This window comes from Pongo pygmaeus, chromosome 13 (genome assembly GCF_028885625.2).
Source record: "Pongo pygmaeus isolate AG05252 chromosome 13, NHGRI_mPonPyg2-v2.0_pri, whole genome shotgun sequence".
Taxonomy (NCBI): domain Eukaryota; kingdom Metazoa; phylum Chordata; class Mammalia; order Primates; family Hominidae; genus Pongo; species Pongo pygmaeus.
The window spans coordinates 72,675,299-72,694,532 of NC_072386.2; the positions used below are offsets into that span (position 1 = coordinate 72,675,299).

At 38.2% G+C, this 19,234-nt stretch overlaps 1 protein-coding gene across 4 annotated transcripts in view; it reads right to left on the reverse strand.

Moving 5' to 3' along the window:
* The window catches only part of RASEF (RAS and EF-hand domain containing), a 77,131-nt gene that overhangs the window by 19,516 nt on the left and 38,381 nt on the right, over positions 1 to 19,234 (reverse strand). For 2 of the 4 annotated variants that reach the window (XM_054501631.1, XM_054501632.1), the window contains exons 4-12: positions 16,844 to 16,939; positions 13,470 to 13,547; positions 10,706 to 10,821; positions 8,330 to 8,398; positions 6,303 to 6,387; positions 5,385 to 5,473; positions 1,777 to 2,011; positions 1,314 to 1,451; positions 1,050 to 1,197 (exon numbers count right to left, since the gene is read on the reverse strand). In XM_054501631.1, the coding sequence (XP_054357606.1) occupies positions 1,050 to 1,197; positions 1,314 to 1,451; positions 1,777 to 2,011; positions 5,385 to 5,473; positions 6,303 to 6,387; positions 8,330 to 8,398; positions 10,706 to 10,821; positions 13,470 to 13,547; positions 16,844 to 16,939 (1,054 nt within the window). The remainder of the gene's footprint in view (positions 1 to 1,049; positions 1,198 to 1,313; positions 1,452 to 1,776; positions 2,012 to 5,384; positions 5,474 to 6,302; positions 6,388 to 8,329; positions 8,399 to 10,705; positions 10,822 to 13,469; positions 13,548 to 16,843; positions 16,940 to 19,234) is intronic. The other 2 variants (XM_054501633.1, XM_054501635.1) reach the window with 1 other exon arrangement.

Consider the following 19,234-nt stretch of genomic DNA (forward strand, 5'->3'; position numbering starts at 1 on the left):
TCAAAATAAGAACTCTTTAGATGAAGAAGAAAAATAAATGATAATTTGCATATCTTCAACTCCTTTTACTGATTATTATGCAAATTTGGGAAATTAGGACACTACTTGTTCTACTGTTCTGTTGTGAAGGTGGGGAACAGAGCATATATCTGGCTATGATTTTGACCATAATGACAAAGTGGCAATCCATATTGTCACTTTGTCAACATCAAATAATACCTCAGCAGAAAGGGTTTTCCTGGCCACCCTGTGTAAAACCGCACCTCTCCCTAAACTTCTTTTTTGTATCTTTTCCCTCCTCTGGGATGTAAGTGCAGTGCAGGCTGGGATTGTCAGCCTTCTTCATGGTGTATCGTTTGCACCTACAACAGCATCTTGTTTTTAGTGGGACTCAGGAAATACATGCTGAATAAATGAATCTGATATCTTAGGCTCTAAATTTGATTTGATTCATCTGATTGGCTAAGCAGATATCTCTCTGTTTTTTTTGTTTTTGTTTTTGTTTTTGTTTTTTTGTGGCAGGGTCTCACTCTATCACCCAGGCTGAAGTGCAGTGGTGTGATCTCGTGATCTCGGCTCACTGCAACCTCCGCCTCCCAGGTTCAAGCGACTCTCCAGCCTCAGCCTCCCGAGTTGCTGGGACAACCAGCACCCACCAGCATGCCCAGCTAATTTTTGTATTTTTGGTAGAGATCAGGTTTTGCCATGTTGGCCAGGCTGGTCTTGAACTCCTGACCTCAAGTGATCTGCCTGGCTCGGCCTCCCAAAGTGCTGGGATTACAGGCATGAACCACCGCACCCAGCCAGATATCTTTGTCATTTTAGTCTTCCTTTCCTAAAAGCAGGCCTTGGCCAAAAGAAGAAGGACCTTTCCATAGACTAGGAGACACACACACACACACACACACACACACACCCCTATATATGTGTGCATACACAGAGAAAGAGAAAACTGTTTAACTGAGCATCTGTGTATGTAATCCCTGAAGAAGAGAAAATCAAGCTAAGGAAGGTCATTTTCCCATTATCAACTGAAATAGAAGCCATACCCAGAGTGGCGCTTATATTTTCTCGAAATTCATTCTTGCAAAGTCTCATGAGGAAACTAGACTTCCCCACTGCAGCGTCCCCAGCAAGTACAATCTTGTAAGCCTTCTGTGAGCTAAAAGATTTAGCGTTGTCATCTACCAGGTCTGTCTGGGGGGAAAAGCCACAGTGAATGATAACGGTATTGCCAGTTTTCATCCTAATAAGTAACACTGCACAGAAAATAAGCAGTGTTCATGAATAGGAGTGTCTCAGAGACCACCTACCTGGGGGGAGAGTGCTGAGATGGGCTTTCTTGATGAACTAACAATGCTGCCTTCACTAACAGACCCTTGGGGCTTCCAGTCTAAGACGGAAGCCACATCTTCTAAACCAAATGTCTCTTCATCCCTTATGTCAGGAACCTATTTTTTAAAAAATGTCAGCAGTTAAATTAAAAAATGTCAGCAGTTAAAAAACAAAGTCTAAAATGTATACATTATGGATTAAAAAGAAGAAAACTATGCAGCTAAATCAACAGTCAATGCTATTAATATTAGGGAATAGAGTGACACTGAATGGCAATCTATGAGAATTTCTCCCTAACTCTGTGGAAGAAAAAGCATTTTACTAACTATGCTTTATATTTATGACCTTTAAAACAGATTTCCATGACAGATAGAAGGCAAATAAGGTGACAGATTTCAATCACATAGAAGGCCTAGGAGAGCAGTGGTTTCTGGGGCTTACATCTGTGTCTGAAGCATCACCTCCAAAGCTCTCCTGCACCCCATGTGACCTCTGAAATCCCCTCTGGTGCTTGTATTCCACTTCTGAGTCATACTCATTGGGATCTCTCAAGGTAGACAAGCCACTGTCGAAGCAGCTTTCAGGCAGGCTGTCAACTTCACAATTTGTCCTCTGCAGAGGATCACAGAGGGCCAGGGAGTCACAGTCCTCATCCACATAGGAAGAGCGGGATGACCTGGTAATAAAGGGGAAGACCAATTTACCTGAGGGCTGGAAATGCTCAAGAACGTACAGGCAATAGACCACATGCTATTAGATGGAATCAAGTAGGCCGACTGCGGCTAAGAGCCGCAGTGTTATTTCATGAGTAGGCATTAGGGGAAATAAAATGCTCAAAGCACCACCAGTTCATTCTATGCAGCAATCAGTTAAGATAAAGACCCTTACACCAAACACTTAACAAACAAAGCCATTAAAAAAATCATGTTCTTTATTTCCTGATACAAAAAAAATTAGAGTACCTAAGACATAAACACAATCTCAAGTTGTATTCATAAAAATGTATGCAGAACATATGAGCCTTTTTCCTCTAAGGTGGTCAGACCATATTCTTAACATTGTGTCCATTTCTGGACAACATCTCTACTTAAAAGGGCTGCTGAGAGCCCAAATGGAAAAGGCAACCACAATGTCAGACTCAAGACCCTCAGAGCTGAAAAATAAGATTCACTGTACTCAACTTAACTCTTAATGGTTTCTCTCTTCAAATACTTGAAGAGCTGATACATGAAGAAGACCACATCCTCTCAGGATTGCACAAGACAAAATAATAAGCTTTTCTGGGTGTCATATTTCTAATCAACATGGCAAAAAATGATAGGCAGTTAGAAACATCTGATAAAAATAAGCAATTAGAAACATGACTGGAATGTATGATTTGACACATAAGTTTTCTGCCACTAAATGTTGACACACCGTCTGGAAACACCCCTCTGGGAGATGTTTCATAGGGAGGGAGGTGCCTCAGATAAAGGCTAGAACTCCTGACTTCTATAGATCTTACCATTAGTGAAACTCTGAAGATTTTATAAGTGAGGGAGAAATTAACATCAAATAAGAGAATCAAAAGAAACTGTATACATCCCTGTTTACTTTAGCTTTTCCATTTGATTTCCATAAGAATCTAAGTTTACCAATTATGGTTATGACTTATTTACCACCCACTACACCCTGGGCACCATCCTACCAATTTGCTTACACGAATCATTGGAAAGGGAGAATGGGCACGATACACAGGTCTTCAGATATGAGAAACAAGAAGTGGATATGCTTAGATGAGAGAAGGTAAGCTTAATATAATTAAGTATGAGCCATGTAAATCTGAGAAGTCAAAAGTATTTTTATGCCATTAGCAAATGTTTAAAATTAATTAAAAAGATGATTTAGCTAACTTTCTCTCTCTCAATACTGCTCAATTACAGTCTTTATTCTGAGCCAAGAATTTTATATCATATCTCAATCTATATAGCTAGCTAGGTGTGTGCACATGTGCATGTGTGTGTTAATATACTGTTAATAACAATAACAATAAAATATATTGTTAATATATTTTAATATTAATTTACTTATTGTTAATATATACTATTAATAACAATAACAATGAAAATATATTGCCAATATATTATTGCATTATTTATAAAACTCTCCTTCTGAAACTGATTTTAGGTCCATCTATAAAGTACATAAGAAAACCATTCTAATTATAATATACTACAAACTACTTCAGTTCCATGTCTTCATTACTGGTTATGATTTATTTTAAACCTACTTGTATTTTGACAAGGAGCAAAGAAAACATGGAGTCCTGAATTAAGAATTCACCTGAATAAACATCTAGACTCTAAATTGAAAATATAGGCACACTCAGCATTATGCAATATACTCATGTAACAAATCTGTGCATGTATCCCCTGAATCTAAATAAAAGTTGAAAATTTTTAAAAGTAAAAATAGTAAAAATAAAAACATAGGTACAGGTCAAACTTTCTCAAACTCAATTGAACTGCATATCCTTTTCAAAGTCAAGCATCTTGCCAACCCTCAATATTTTCATTATAATTAACTATGTAAAAGTACAAAACAAATTAAATCTTTGTTAGAGTTCTTGCAAAGAACAAAGCCAAAATAAATTTTAAAGTTTAAACTAAATAAAGCTATAAAAACAATATAATTTTATTGTACATCTAATCTGATGTACAACATGCTTTTATTACATTTTTATATTAGCATCAAAAAGAAAATAAAATGTTATCTTCTTATATCAAAATAATCACCCCCCTCAACACACACACACCCAGAAAGGGCATGGCGTTGAGGCTACGGTGGCCTCTCATTACAGCTCAAGGAGGTAGGCACATGAGTGCTACGTCACTCAAACATGCTGGGGACGTGATGACTTTGTCCCCTAGAATCTTTTGTTGATGAGCTCTACTCTAGTTCTTATGAGCCTTTCACGGTGTCTAACCTTTCCAAAATGAATCATGGTGAAATTTCTGAAATACTTTTCAGTTGTATACCTTTCCCCCCAATTTGCTTAGAATCAATTTTAAATATTAGTCAAAAATGACATCATACCTACACATTTTTAAAAATCAATTATTTCTCAATAACAGAATAGTCAGCCATCTATAAATCAAGCCATTAAATTTTTTTATTGAGCTAATCAGTGAACAGTAGAAACCACTTAAACCTGATGGAATTTTCTTAGAAATGATCATCAATAAGCCTTCGTAACAGGTCTTCCTAAATGGCAACCTGACCATTTCTAACACCAGGATGTTAAGTACATTATTCTTTTTACCAAAAGTACCCAAATGAAAAGGGGATGAACATGAATCTGAAAGTCACAAAGAAATAGAGAATTGGAAACTTTTTGTTTATGCTTTCACTTCTAATTTCAAATTTTTGACATATTACAAAATTAACTAGCAACACTGGACATATGTGTATAAACATACACATACACTCATGTAATCTCTAAGTGATTACTAGGTCTCAAGTAATAAAAGACCTAATATTTCAGTTCATTTGATTAAACGCAAGGCTAAATTCTAACTTTTGGCAAGCTCCTTCAATACAGTAGCTATTTTATAAGGATCTACTAGCGATATTTATATTTGCTTTGAGAGTTTCCCTTTTCTGCAACATAGCTCATATAATATTATGCTGAGCTGTTAAATATTTACAGATCATGCCAATAGTTTCAATATTATACACCAGAAACACTGCAGCATCACATACTATAATTCTGCTGGTTTCCCTGAAACATCTCTTATTGAGTCTGCTTCTAAGAAACGAGACATGATTAGAGATGAGGTAATGATGAGCATATATAAAACTAACTCATAACATCTTCAGGAAATAACTTTGCCCTCTCTGAAACACTTTTAATTTTTACATGATTCATGCTTCAGAACTTTTAACATCATAGAAAATATAAATTAGTGACCAAAGTATATTCTATTATTTTAATCCACCTCCAAGGAAATTTACTTTCCTTTTAACTGTGGTTCTGAACTTGAACAGAAAGTGAGGACGTGTTAACATACCTGTCATAGCCTAGAGGTTGAGGGGAATGACCAATGAATTTGGGACTGCTTCTAGAAATTGTATTCCCTGGTGAGATATTATTTATATGCTGTAATATAGAAGTAATTATTTGTTAGTTCATGTAATTTTCATGTAAACATTTTATATACACATAGGTACACACAAACCCATTTTTTAAAACTGTAGCACACTACTCAAACTTCTAATGTAACTAAAAGTTTGTTACACTACCTGAGCAAATGTGAGCAAAAAATCAAGGGAAACATTGCAACGAAGATGACTGCCACAGTATGCTCTCCTCCTCATCCTATATTACGTCCAAACCCTACTGCACATTCCATAAAGGAGTACTATGGTTCCCCACTTTGCCAGGATCCTGCAACTCAACTTCCTTGAATGTGTCTCTTCTTGAACTATAATTTGGCTTAGTGACTGACTACTCCATATCCCAATACGACTCTGGAATCTTACACATGAAGCTGACTTCCAAAAGTGGGATAAGAGGTCTTATGACAAATGCAGTCTGGGAGAGGTCCTTAAAGTTTCAAATGAGCTAAGCTGATTTCTGTAGGAGGGTTTGAAATCCAAGGCTCCCATTCTGAGCATCTCACTGGCATAAAGAATACTCACAAGTCTAAACTCTTTCAGGCCAAAGATCACATCTTACACACCTATCTCTAGATTCCTAGAACATCTATAAGAAGAGTTGGTGAACATTGAGACACTTATTTCTTCGGAGGAGTAGCATATTTTTTAATTTGGAAAAATGCTGCCTCGTTTTATTTTATGGAAAGATCTTCTCATTATTATAAGGACTTACTTGATGCTCTCCTTTAAGAAATTACATTATTTTCATCAACACCAAAATACTCCACCACTAGAAAGAATGAAATACATGATAAAACTATGTGGCATACCAAAGATCTGTTGAATTTGCTATAACTGTTTTCAAGGGCACTTCTAAGGCCATCATTACTGTCATGTAGCTTCCGGTTAGCTGTTCTGCAGAGTAAAGAAACAAGCAGAAAGAGAGACAAGGAAAGTATCATTGGGGGTCATGTCATCACTTTCTTTTCTAGCTGTAACATTCAGAATGTGGAATAGCTTATCATCTTCTGCAACTTTCCACCACTTCCCTTCAAACCTCAAAAACTGAGATAATTCATTACTTAAAGTACAAGAACTAAATCGATTACTCCTCTCTCTTTAAAGGTCTCAGGGCCTTGCAGGAGTCAACTGTCTATGCTGTGGAATTCACTCTTCCTTCAGGTAGCCCCGCTGATTGAACAGATTTCATGCAGGTCTTTGAAAGCACTCTAAATGCCTGAACCTGGCCAGCCAGTTCCCACATTTCAGAGGTCAGGGATGACTTCACGCTCCTGGCAGCTCCTGCATTCCATGCACAGCCTGGCACTGTTCCACCAGGCACCGTCATGTAGCAGGTAAACACTTGGGTGATGATTTCAGTCAGGTCTGGGTTCAAATCCTAACTCTTATTTCCATATGACTTAACAGAAGTCATTCAAGCTGTCAGAGCTTCAGCGCCCTCTTGTACAGCAAAGCTATGATTCCACAGCTCCTACACCACAGAGTGGCTAACCTTCCCCAGCTTAAGGCTGGTTCACCCTTCGCATCTTAGCTCAATCATCACTTCCTCCAGAACACTTCCTTGACCTTCTTTGATAGGCCAAAGCTCCCCTTAGGAGACATGTACCTTTCTTTTGCTGCATCTCTCTTGTTTGGCCTTTTATATTTATTTCTATGATTATTGATCCATTTCTGTCTTCTTCCCCTAAACTAGCCCCATAAGGGGAAAGAGATTTTTCACCCACTTCCCACTCTATCCTTTGCTCCTGGCATACCTGGCCTGTAAGAGGTGCTGACAAATCTGCTGAATGAATGAATGAATAAATAAAATAACTTGAAGGATTACCGAAATACATGAACTCTACAACTGCCACAGGTGAGACTTAATAAGCATTCAAAAATGGTGAAAAAAAAAAAAGGTCAAACCTGACCTGACTTCATTGAGGGGAACTGAAACCAGAAGACAATGCAGCACGGGTAGAAAAGAAAGGGGAGGGAGAGGGGTAGGTTTTGTGGGGAAGACCCTCAGAGGATGGAACTGTTATAACCTAGTCATAAAGCTGACAGAGTGGATATATTTCTACTTGGGGAGAGGAAAAAAAACCTAAGAAAAATATACTTCTAAGTAAACAAAACAAACTGAGAAAGAATTGTGGAGGCAGAACCCTGTGGCCCCACTAACAAGAGAAGCCTCAAAACTCGTGGTACGGGCCAGGCGCGGTGGCTCACGCCTGTAATCCCAGCACTTTGGGAGGCCGAGGCGGGTGGATCACGAAGTCAGGAGATCGAGACCATCCTGGCTAACAAGGTAAAACGCCGTCTCTACTAAAAAAATACAAAAATTAGCTGGGCGTGGTGGCAGGTGCCTGTAGTCCCAGCTACTTAGGAGGCTGAGGCAGGAGAATGGCATGAACCCAGGAGGCAGAGCTTGCAGTGAGCCGAGATTGCACCACTGCACTTCAGCCTGGGCGACAGAGCAAGACTCTGTCTCAAAAAACAAACAAACAAACAAACAAACAACAAAAAAAAAACTCACGGTACAGAACTCAGAGAAAGCTGAGTGCTTAGGGCCGTTTTTCTTTATAGAGGCATCATAAAGACACACTGGACATATCCCCTGACTTCCTAAGATGTTTAGAGATTTATACTCTATTCCCACATCTGAATAATTTATTTAGGATTATAAGCATGAGAAAGCTAAGAGGAGATGCCAAGTGCACACCCTGAGAAGAAACACCCACTGACCCACAAACCCAGTGTTCAGAACATAGCAACTCACGTTCTATGTGTTATGTCTTTTATTAACAAAAAAATAAGTGAAATGTAAATGTAATGAGCATTTGATCTGAGGACTTACTGGAGTATTTCAATTTGCCTCTCAAGACTATTTCGATCTTCTGTGTATTCTCGGATTATTTCCAGATCCCTGTAAAATTGTATTTTATGTTTGAGTGAGAATTAGGTGTCAAGTCCTGCCTCACATATACGTACCCTGCCAGACCCTTTCCCACCTTTTTCAAAGACGAGTGTCCTTGGCCATGGTTTTCTACCTTTCCCGTGCTCCTGCTCTGGGCCTCTGTGGCCTCAGCAGCCTCCTCTCCTTCTGCGACTCCACAAACACACTCACATCCTGTGCTTTCTCCTGTAAGGCTCTGCCCTGCCTAGAGCTTCTCCTCCTCAGCCCATCTCAGCACCCACGAGCTCTTCCATCCCCATGCTCGCTGACCCAGCTCTGTTCTCCATGAGGGCTGAACCTCCTGAGTCCCTTCTCAGGGCGTCTCAGAAACTGTGCCTTCAATCCTCTGAACCTTCCCTGCTCATCTAAAGCCTTATATAATCCCAACTCCATCTTTCCTGTGATTCCTTCCTCTTTCCATCTCACACTACTCCTGCTCTCCCTCCTCTCCTTACCTAAACCACAGAGATCCCCAAAGAACCAGGCTTGCTAAGCTCGTGAGACACTCACTCTGTGGCAATCCCTCTGTTGCTTTATGACGGAAGCTCTGGCTTCTTCCCCAAACTGCTCAGAACACTGGCCCTCTCCTCCAGCTCCTATCCCCCTGAGCACACAAATCTCATCACTAGCTTCCCAAAATGCCCAGGCTATCAAGTTTGGTCCACAATAACCTGTCCATCTGCTCCCTGGATGATAAAAGTACACATTTCCTAATTGTCTATAGGAATTTAAGTTCCTTAAACCAAAATTCGGGGGCCTTCTGTGATAATCTTAAACTAGCTTTAAACTTTTTAATTTTTTTTTTAAACTTTTGCTTTTCTATTCAAAATGTCTCTTTCTGCTGTGTGGTCTGACCACCTTTCCCCAAGCCGTATCCTTCCGTATGTTCTGGTCCCTACTTTGGTTACTGCCTTACCTGGAACATCTCTGAGACTCTCTTTTCCCATCTGTAAAATGGACATAATGAAGGTCCCTGTCTCACCCGATGTTCTGTGGACCAGATCAGTTAATGCTTGTGAAGGACCAGGACAGTGCCTGGCAGGCAGCAGTGCCACCAGCTCTGAGTTGCTGATGTTGCCATCCTGGCTGCCTCTCTCCCCTTTTCTAGCACAGAACTATCTTTCTACCTAGGCTCACCTCCAGCATCACCTCTTCAATACAGTTCTTCACCTCTTCTGAACTAAAACAAAACCTTTTCTGTGATCACAAAGCAATTAACTCAAACCGTGACTACGTTAGTGGCACTACTTCTGATATTTTTTAACTCTTCTGTTGTTAAACCCTAAAATCTTTTTGCTTTTTTTTCCCAACTAAATTTGAAGTTCTCATCTCATATATATATATATGACGTGGGCTCTGTGTTTTGAGATTATATATATTATATATATTATATTAAATATATATATTATATATTATATAATATATATATTATATATTATATAATATATATATTATATAATTTATATATATTATATATAATATATTATATAATTTATATATATTATATATAATATATTATATATAATAATATATTATAATATATATTATATATTATAATTATATATAATATATAATATATATAATATATATATTATTTTATATATATATATACTCTCCACTCATAACTCCTTATCTAGTTCAGAGACTTGTATGTAGTAAACGATAATATTTCACTGTTTTCTCTTATAAGACCTTAATTCTGATTAAAGTTTGCAAACAAACCCAAAAAAAGATATTTTTCCCAAATGTACATGTCCTAGGGGATACACACATATACACATATCTATGCATTTTATATTTACCATCCATAAAAAAATACACATGTCTATGTTCCTTATATATAAATACGTGTCTGTGAATATATGTATGTGTATTAGGTTTTATGGTATTAACACCATACTGCAAAACTAACACACACAAAAATAGACTTGCCTACTTTTCCCTTTCTTATGTTTTATTGCCAGGATTCCTGGCTTCAAAGCACTTTAATAAGTGCTAACCCTTGACACTGTGGTATATTCTTTTAGCTCCCAGTTAATTCAAACATTTATTAAGCCCTGCACTAGCCAAAACAGACAATAATTATTCTATTTGCTTAAAAAAATTAAAAACATAAAAAACACTAGGAAACCTGATACTGAAAATAAAATCATTAGAAAGTAAAGAAGATATTAGCAAAGTTACTAACTCTTCATTAATCCATAGCTGAGCTTCTTTTGCCTGGATGATCATCTCAATATTCTACTCAAACTAACAAATAAAATGCAAAGTTCATACCTTTCAGTATTCAGACTCTGATCAGCATAATCACTTTTCAAAGCATCTAACTCACTCTGAAGAAAGGCTATGTTTGTCTGTGCTTCTAAAAGGTCTTTCTTAACTTTCTGGTTTTCCTGGATAAAAGGAAAAGTGGGGGTCATTAGATTCAGATTTTCCTCTGCCTGGGAGAAATGAAGTAAAGTGTCGTGTCACGCTCCCACACCACTCTCACCCTTCCACAACTCTTCAAATCTCAGTGTTCAAAGAACTATTTGTCAATTCAAGGTAATTTGAAATCAATATAAATTAATAAAGTGTCAAAAATCAAAACCCTCAAAGTTGTTCTTCATTTTGTTATGCTTGATATTTGATACCAAACTACAACACTCGAGGGTTTATCATGATGTATTTCAACACATTATTGGCAAATTAACTGACACCAACCATTCAAATACTTGCTTTAATGAGCCCTATAAAATTATTGATAAACATTATGTGGAATCAACAGTACCTATTACCAGGTACACTGGCTACTTTTTACAAATAAATTCTATCACTCAATATTTTAAGTTTTGCACTTAAAAATAAACCAGTGTTTTGAAAATTTCTGTATTTTCTTAAAATAATATTGGAGACATTCATTCAAGATGGTGGATGGAGCACATGAATTTGTCTTTTTCCCCTTGCAAAACCTCACTAAAAGGAAATGAATCAATAACAGTTAGAAGAATGGAAGAGTGGCTCAGAGCATTCAAGTGACTTAAACACACTTCTAGAAAGTGGAAACTGATGGAAATGTGTTGCCAAAGGGAAGAGAGTGGGGAAATGGAAGATTAGAGGAAGTGTGTTCAAGGTTTTGACACAGAATCCAGAAGGAGACAAGTGACCAGGCCGAACCCCAGAAAGACAGAACCAGATATGGGGTAGGAAAGAGATTAAAACTGTATAGTAAGGCACCCTTCCCACCAAGCCCATTCCCTATCTTACCCTAGCAAGTAACAGTAGAGAGCCAGAGTGGATTCTGAAGACAAGACAGAGATTATCTTCTTGAAACTAAGTGGCTCCTGTAAAAAAAGCTAAGGCTTCTCTCTGAATATCCCTGCTCCACTCACACTGGTAACTGGGGTCCCCCGCCAGCTTCACACACAGAGCTCCTAGGAAGACACTCTCTCGGGAGAAGGCCTTCAGGTGAGCATATCTGTTCACACCGTCCCACAGGATCCTACACCAGCTACCTTAAGTGACCAAGCTAAGTCCTTCATTTTAAAATATGAACAGATCAACAACAACTGCCAGGTAGTTGAAAAAAAATGGTACCTAGAAATAATTAAATTAATAAATCCCAGAGGAGTCCCAAAAAAGCCTATTTATCTAAACAAACTTAATAAATTGTGAGGGGGAATGTAGACATTCTCAAATATTCAAAAACAGAAAATTTCTCTCTCACATGTTCTTTCTGAAGAAGTTTCTTGAGGATGTGCTATGGCGAAATGAGGATGAAACCATCTCCTCCCAAAAAACTGTAATATGCAAAATGCTGCAATTCAGTGAAAGGCCTAGTGAAAAGAAATTGCAGAACATATGGGTAGCAAGTTTAAAAAACAATCAGTCCAATAAGAACTGAAATTTTGCCAGGTGCGGTGGCTCACACCTATAATCCCAGCACTTTGGAAGGCCAAAGCGGGTGATCACGAGGTCAAGAGATTGAGACCATCCTGGCCAACACGGTGAAACCCTGTCTCTATTAAAATTCAAAAATTTAGCGGGGTGTGGTGGTGTGCGTCTATAGTTCCAGCTACTTGGGAGGCTGAGGCAGGAGAATCACTTGAACCCAGGAGATGCAGGTTGCAGTGAGCCAAGATCGTGTCACTGTAGTCCAGCCTGGCGACAGAGCGAGACTCCATCTCAAAAAAAAACAAAACAAAACTGAAATTTTATAGACTCCAAAATTAATATTTTCAAGGAGAAAAACTAAACAAATTTCACGCATTGGAAAGAATAAATAAGTCTTAAGGTATCAGTGATATCATGAAAATGGTAGAGCTTTTTGCAAGAAGAAACCAAAAAATCAACCAGAAAATCCAAGAAAAACAAATAACTCTACAAGAATGTCATTATCCAAATACAAAGCCAACTAAGGTGTGGAAAAATCTGAACTAGGAATTCATTTGACCATGAAGCTGCGAACCTTCTAAGTGGAACAGAGAATGAATGGAGAGAAAGAAATGCAAGCCTCACTCATTTCTTAGCTCTGCAGTGAAAATATTTAGAATCATAAGAAAGAAAATGCTCTTTATTTGCTTTCAAATTTGAGAGTTAATCTAAAACCAAACTAAATAAAACTCATAACAGAAGATACGTAAATGTTATCAATTTTGTTAGTACTAAAAGTAGATGTGGCTGGCGTAAGATGGAAAAGCGAAAGAAAAAAAAAAAAAAACTTGGAGGAAGGGGCAAGGCACTAATATCCTCATCACTAAGCCAGGAATACAGACCAGAGCTGATGTTGGAAGAATACAGGGTTAACTATGTTATATAAAATTTAAGCACTATGTCTTTACTACTTTGTGTGAAAAATAAGTAAAAGCTTTCACAATAAGTGGCATATTATTGAGGGAAAAGCCTGCATAAATAATATCTTTGATCAAAGTTATTTTAAGGACTTTTTCTAACTATAGTATTAACTTCTCTTTAAGCTGCTCTTCCCGGAACGCTGAAATAAGACCATGATGATGTGGTCTAACAGGAAGTGCATTTCTGCAAGTGAAAAGGTAATTCTTACCATTGACAAATCATAAATTTGTTTTTTCAATGCAGCCACATCTTCCTTTTGACTTACGCGTTTTGATTGTTCTTCGAGCTGAAAGACCAAATAAAAGTTGTGTGCTTACAAACTCACTTTGAATTGCTTTGGTTAAGTTTAGGACTATCCTTGAATATACGTATGAGAATTCTAGAAGTCACCAATTTTCAACATTATGCAACTTTATAAATCATTAAACTACATAAAATCTGTAAGGATTTGAAATTTTGTTCTAAATAATTTAAACATTTGAAAATGGGGTTTTGTTGTGAAATGAACTTTTTTGGAAACAACTGAAAAGCCTTTTTTGGAAATCATTCAACTATTAAGCAATCCAGTTCTTGCTTTTTTCAGTTATGCTACATTGGAATCTGGATCTTTCTATTCTCCTTTGTATTATCTGCATTTAACACTTTCCATTCTGTATTACAATTATTTAGAAATGTCTTACCTTCCCTCCTAGAGAGCAAGATTTTTTAAGAGCAGAATTAGTGTCAGATTCACCTATGTTTTCTTCATGGTAAGTTCAAGAAATGCTTATTAAATAACTAAAATCAATAAAATCTGAGTATAACATGAAGCTAGAGACACAAACACACTTGATTATATATACCTACTTTAAGCTTCGCTTGATGATTAACTCATTTCTACATGAGCTTTGCTTACTGGTTGACTCATTTCTATTGCAATTACAAACTCGTTACAATTACCAGACTAAATTGGTTCCACACATTTATAACCTGGAGAACAACAACAACAACAAAATGCCTTTCCTACAAACAGCTTACATCCTCTGGGAATGGTGGGGATCCGTTGGTATTCATTATTGGAATGTTTATGCACTGATCAAAATGGATCCCACATTTCACCAAGTCTAAGTGCTTTGATTCTGGACCTTCTTCACCTTGCCAGATGCTATAAAGGGATAGTGTTTACATAACAACGTCATGACTGACACGAGGCTATGACTGACACGAGGCTATGACTGAGAAGAGCCATTGATTTAAACACGCATTTTGACTTCAGAGAAGAAAAACCATCGGGAAAAAATGAGTTTCTCAGAATCAAGGACACAGTTAGTGGCAATTGTAACAAATTTGTAAACTATAGCCCTTAATGTACTCTCAAATAAACATCTTGCTGTTTTGCATAACAACCACATCAGGCACGCAGGAAGTCTGGTATAAGTATAAAGCACAAACTGTGTAGTAAGATGGCATCATCAGTTATTAGCTGTGTGACTCTGAACAAGTTATTTAACCTTTCTGGAACTCAGTCCTCACCTCTAAAAGTAGGATATTTATACCTTCCTCAGAGAAAGTTTAAGAATTTGATTTTTTAAATCATGAAAAAGAGCTTAGTGAACTGCAAAGTCAATAAAATATCAGTCACTATGGTTAGGAAAGGCAGTTTATTATTAATTGCATTTTATAGATCAGAAATTAAAAATCAGAAAGATGATGTGAACTCTCCCAGGTGCTTCAGGGAAAAATGGGTACAGTTTTGACAAGGATTCAGGTCTCCTGACACATGGCCTTTCTTACTGTTCGGACCACTTGGGCCTCATCATTCGCTGCATCTCTTCTTGTAGACGTTCCTTTAAAGATTTGGGAAGCCACAGAAATAAGTCAGGGCAGTGACTCAGTGAATGTGTGGCTCTAGCATAAACAGAAGATTGGTCTACTCAATTCTGTAATATAAGCATAGTATGCATAGCCTAATAACTTGAAAATTAGATATAAGGTTCAAATTGATGTTCATTTTCTAAGGAGGCTACTGGGGAGAATTCTTAACCATCCCAGAGGTTTAAATTGCAATAGTGTATAAAATACAAAATATAGCTAATTGCCACTTAATTTCATCACCACTTTCAGAGATGATTTATTTTTTTTTAAGATAGTGACATAATCATGGCTCACTGCAGCCTTCCTCTCCCAGCTTCAAGTGATCCTTCCACCCCAGCCTCCTGAGTCACTGGAACTACAGGCATGTGCTACCACATGCAGTTAATTTTTAAAATTATTTAATTTATTTATTTTTGCAGTGGTGGGATCTCAACTATGTCACCCAGGCTGGTCTTGACCTCCTGAGCACAAGCAATCCTCCTGCCTCAGCTTTTCAAACTATTAGGATTACAGACATGAGCCACCATGCCCAGCAAGGATGATCCTTTTTTAATTATCCATTTTCATTTTAGCTAACACATTCCCATTAGTTATGGGAAAAAAAAACAGATCCAAAAAGTGTGTCTAGTACAGTGCCGGAGCCAGCCTGTACCAGCAGGTGAGAGTCTGCTTTAAGCATCTCTTCTCTTCCTTAAATTCAGTAATATCAACTTGGTAGCATGAAATCAGTAATGACAGGAGTATTTATACCATGGAAATCGACAAATGATACACATCCCTCCTCTCCCCTCCACCCCCTATAGAGCCACCCGTTAAACAACTGCCAGAGTATTACTGAGCAAAACAGAACCTGCTCATTAGAAACCAAATAGAGGAAAAGCCAAAAACCAACCACATTAAAAAAACAAACAAACAAACAAACTAATCACATCTTTGCTCACACTTCAACAAGTTCTGCTCTTCTTCAAAAACTAGTGACTCTTGGTGATCAGGGTACCCTAGATCTGAAATTTTCTACTTAGAAGAGCAATATTCATTTCATTTAATAAATATTCCCTGAATACTTACCATGCACTTTGCAATAAGCTAGGGGTAGGGACACAGGGATATTTGACATGACCAAGAAGAACAGTCATGAAGCATGCAGTCTACCAGACACAAGGGACTTGAGAGTACTAAGCTGTGGTGAAGACCAAGGAAAGCAAACTGAAGTTTTATGGACAATGGTTGAAGGGATCAGAAAATAATTATTAGATCTATGCAAAAGACAGGTGGCCCCTGGAAACAGAAGAGGAACTCAGGGGCCCTTAAAAGGTCTTTCAGGCTGGGCGCAGTGGCTCACGCCTATAATCCCAACACTTTGGGAGGCTGAGGTGGGTGGATCACCTGAGGTCAGGAGTTTGAGACCAGCCTGGCCAACATGGTGAAACCCGCTTCTATTAAAAATACAAAAATTAGCTGGGCATGGTGGCACATGCCTATAATCCCAGCTACTCAGGAGGCTGAGACAGGAGAATCGTTTGAATCCAGGAGGCGGAGGCTGCAGTGAGCCAAGATCTTGCCACTGCACTCCAGCCTGGGTGACAGAGCAAGACTCAGTCTCAAAACAAATCTGAAATCTGATCTATCTGCCACTTCAATAGGATTCCAAATGTTTTTGGTTGTTAATGGCTTGGATACACTGAGATGCTGAGGCTGTTCCTACAAGTCCAGCTGCCACATGCCTACCTTTCTTAGCTTTTTAATGGTCACCTGCAGATCTCCTACTTCAGTTTCATACTGACGTCTGAGGTCACTGAGGGCTTCCTCAGCTTTGCGTTTTTCCTAAAAGAAAAAAAAAATGTTGTTCATTTAAATAAGTTCACCCTCTTAACCTTCAAAACCCCACAGGTGAGAAACATTTTGTGTCAAATTAAGGCTGACTTCAGTTCTCCTACACAGAGAAGGTGAGAAAGGATATCAGAAGGAAACCAACTGACTTCAGATATACCACAATTTTGGAATTGAAACCTACAAAACTAAAAGAAGAGCAGGATCCCACAACCTACATACACACCTCACCCTCGAGTGACACCTCTAAGACTATTACTCACATTGTGATAGAGACCATAGCACATCAATCAATTAAGTAATTATTGCTATAATTAGTTAAAAGACATGGCACAGTGAAGGGCTGCCATGCTTACCGGAATCCTATCATGTCATCAGGACTCAAGAAGGCATCCTGGGTGCACCCTTTTCCCTAGAGATGATGCCTTATCTAAATCCCAATCACATCACTGCAAATTTCTATGCAAAGTGCTTCCCTGTGGCCTGGTACTTCTCAGGGGTGTCCCTTCAAGTTCTTCTGGAGCAGAGAATGGCAATAAGGCACCCCAGGAGGTCAAGGGATTGCCATTCAGAAGCTCCCACTGGCTGAAACATCTCTAAATTTACTTTTCTTTTAATAAATGATATAATTTCATATTTTACCTTCAGTATTCAAATAGTTTTATGTTGATAGCCAGTAAAATTCAGTGTACAAATATTCGCTGATCACCTACCAATGGTTCTAAGGGACTGGGGACATGGGGACAGAGAGGGGGACAATAAAACTGATGTTCTCAGGCATTCTAGCAGAGGAGACAGAAAAAGGAAATTTCAGGAAATAATTAAAAAAAAGAAAAAACAGGGAGATGTGACAGGAAGTCAGTCTGCTAGAGGGTAACATAGGGCCTCTCTGCAGCATGCTCCCACATCTGAATACCTGCCAGAGGTAGCGTGTCTTACTGCCCACTCATTGGCTGTGGAGCCTGGGCAAGTTGCTAAACTTATCCATGCCTCCATTTTCTTTTTAACTATTGTGAGGATTAAATTAAATAATCCAAGTTAAATAATCCATATAAATTAAATAATCCATGTAAATTAAATAATCCATGTGAAATGCTTGGCAGAAAAGCAACATCTTCCCTTAAGGTAACGTTTTTAAAAGGGGCTATCTTGACTTCATCCAGCTTTACAGGTGAGGCAACAAGTATTGCCTGCCTCACATATGGATGAAGACACAGAGGCCTCACAAAGAGGTGCTAATGAGGCAGCCTTCCTGGCATCAAAATGGACTTGACTGCAAGTCTCTTAATTAGATCCACAGCCACAAAACCAAACATAAACATTTTAGGGTTTAGAAATACTTTATCCAGGCCAGGCATGGTGGCTCATGACTGTAATCCCAACACTCTGGGAGGCCGAGGCGGGTGGATCATGAGGTCAGGAGATTGAGACCATCCTGGCTAACACGGTGAAACCCCGTCTCTACTAAAAAAAAAAAATACAAAGAAATTAGCCGGGCGTGGTGGTGGGCGCCTGTTGTCCCAGCTACTCGGGAGGCTGAGGCAGGAGAATGGCATGAATCCGGGAGGCGGAGCTTGCAGTGAGCCGAGATCGTGCCACAGCACTCCAGCCTGGGTGACAGAGCGAGACTCTGTCTCAAAAAAAAAAAAAGAATTACTTTATCCAGAGTTCAATAAAGGAAATGATCACTAGCCTATTTCATTCCCAACCTGCGACAGGTAGATGCTGAGAGATCAGATAAGAGATTGTTACAGTAATGCAGGTGAGAAATGGTAGTGGTTCAGATCAACTCTTCACAAACTTCCAGTAAACTGGAATGGAGGGAACATGTCCCAAGTCATTCTATGAGACCAGAATTTGCCTGACACCAAAATAAGACAAAAGCATTAAAAGTACAAACCAATATCTCTTCCACATATGAATGCAAAAATATTAAGTAAAATTTAGCAAACTGAATTCAACAATCTATAGAAAGGATAATACATCATAACTAATTAGGGCCTATCTCAAGTGCAAGTTTGTTTTAATATTCAAAAATCAATCAATGTAATTTGCCACATTAACATTCTAAAAAAGAAAAAAACATGATCATGAGACAGAAAAAGTATTTGAGAAAATCCAACATCCATTACTGATTAAAACAACAGCAACGACAATAATACTCAGCAAACTAGGAACAGAAGGGACTCTACTGCATTTATAAAGGCATCTGTGAACATTACACTACTAACATCACATTCAATGTTCTCATCTCCTTTATTCTTCTTACCAGTGCAATAAGGCAAGAAA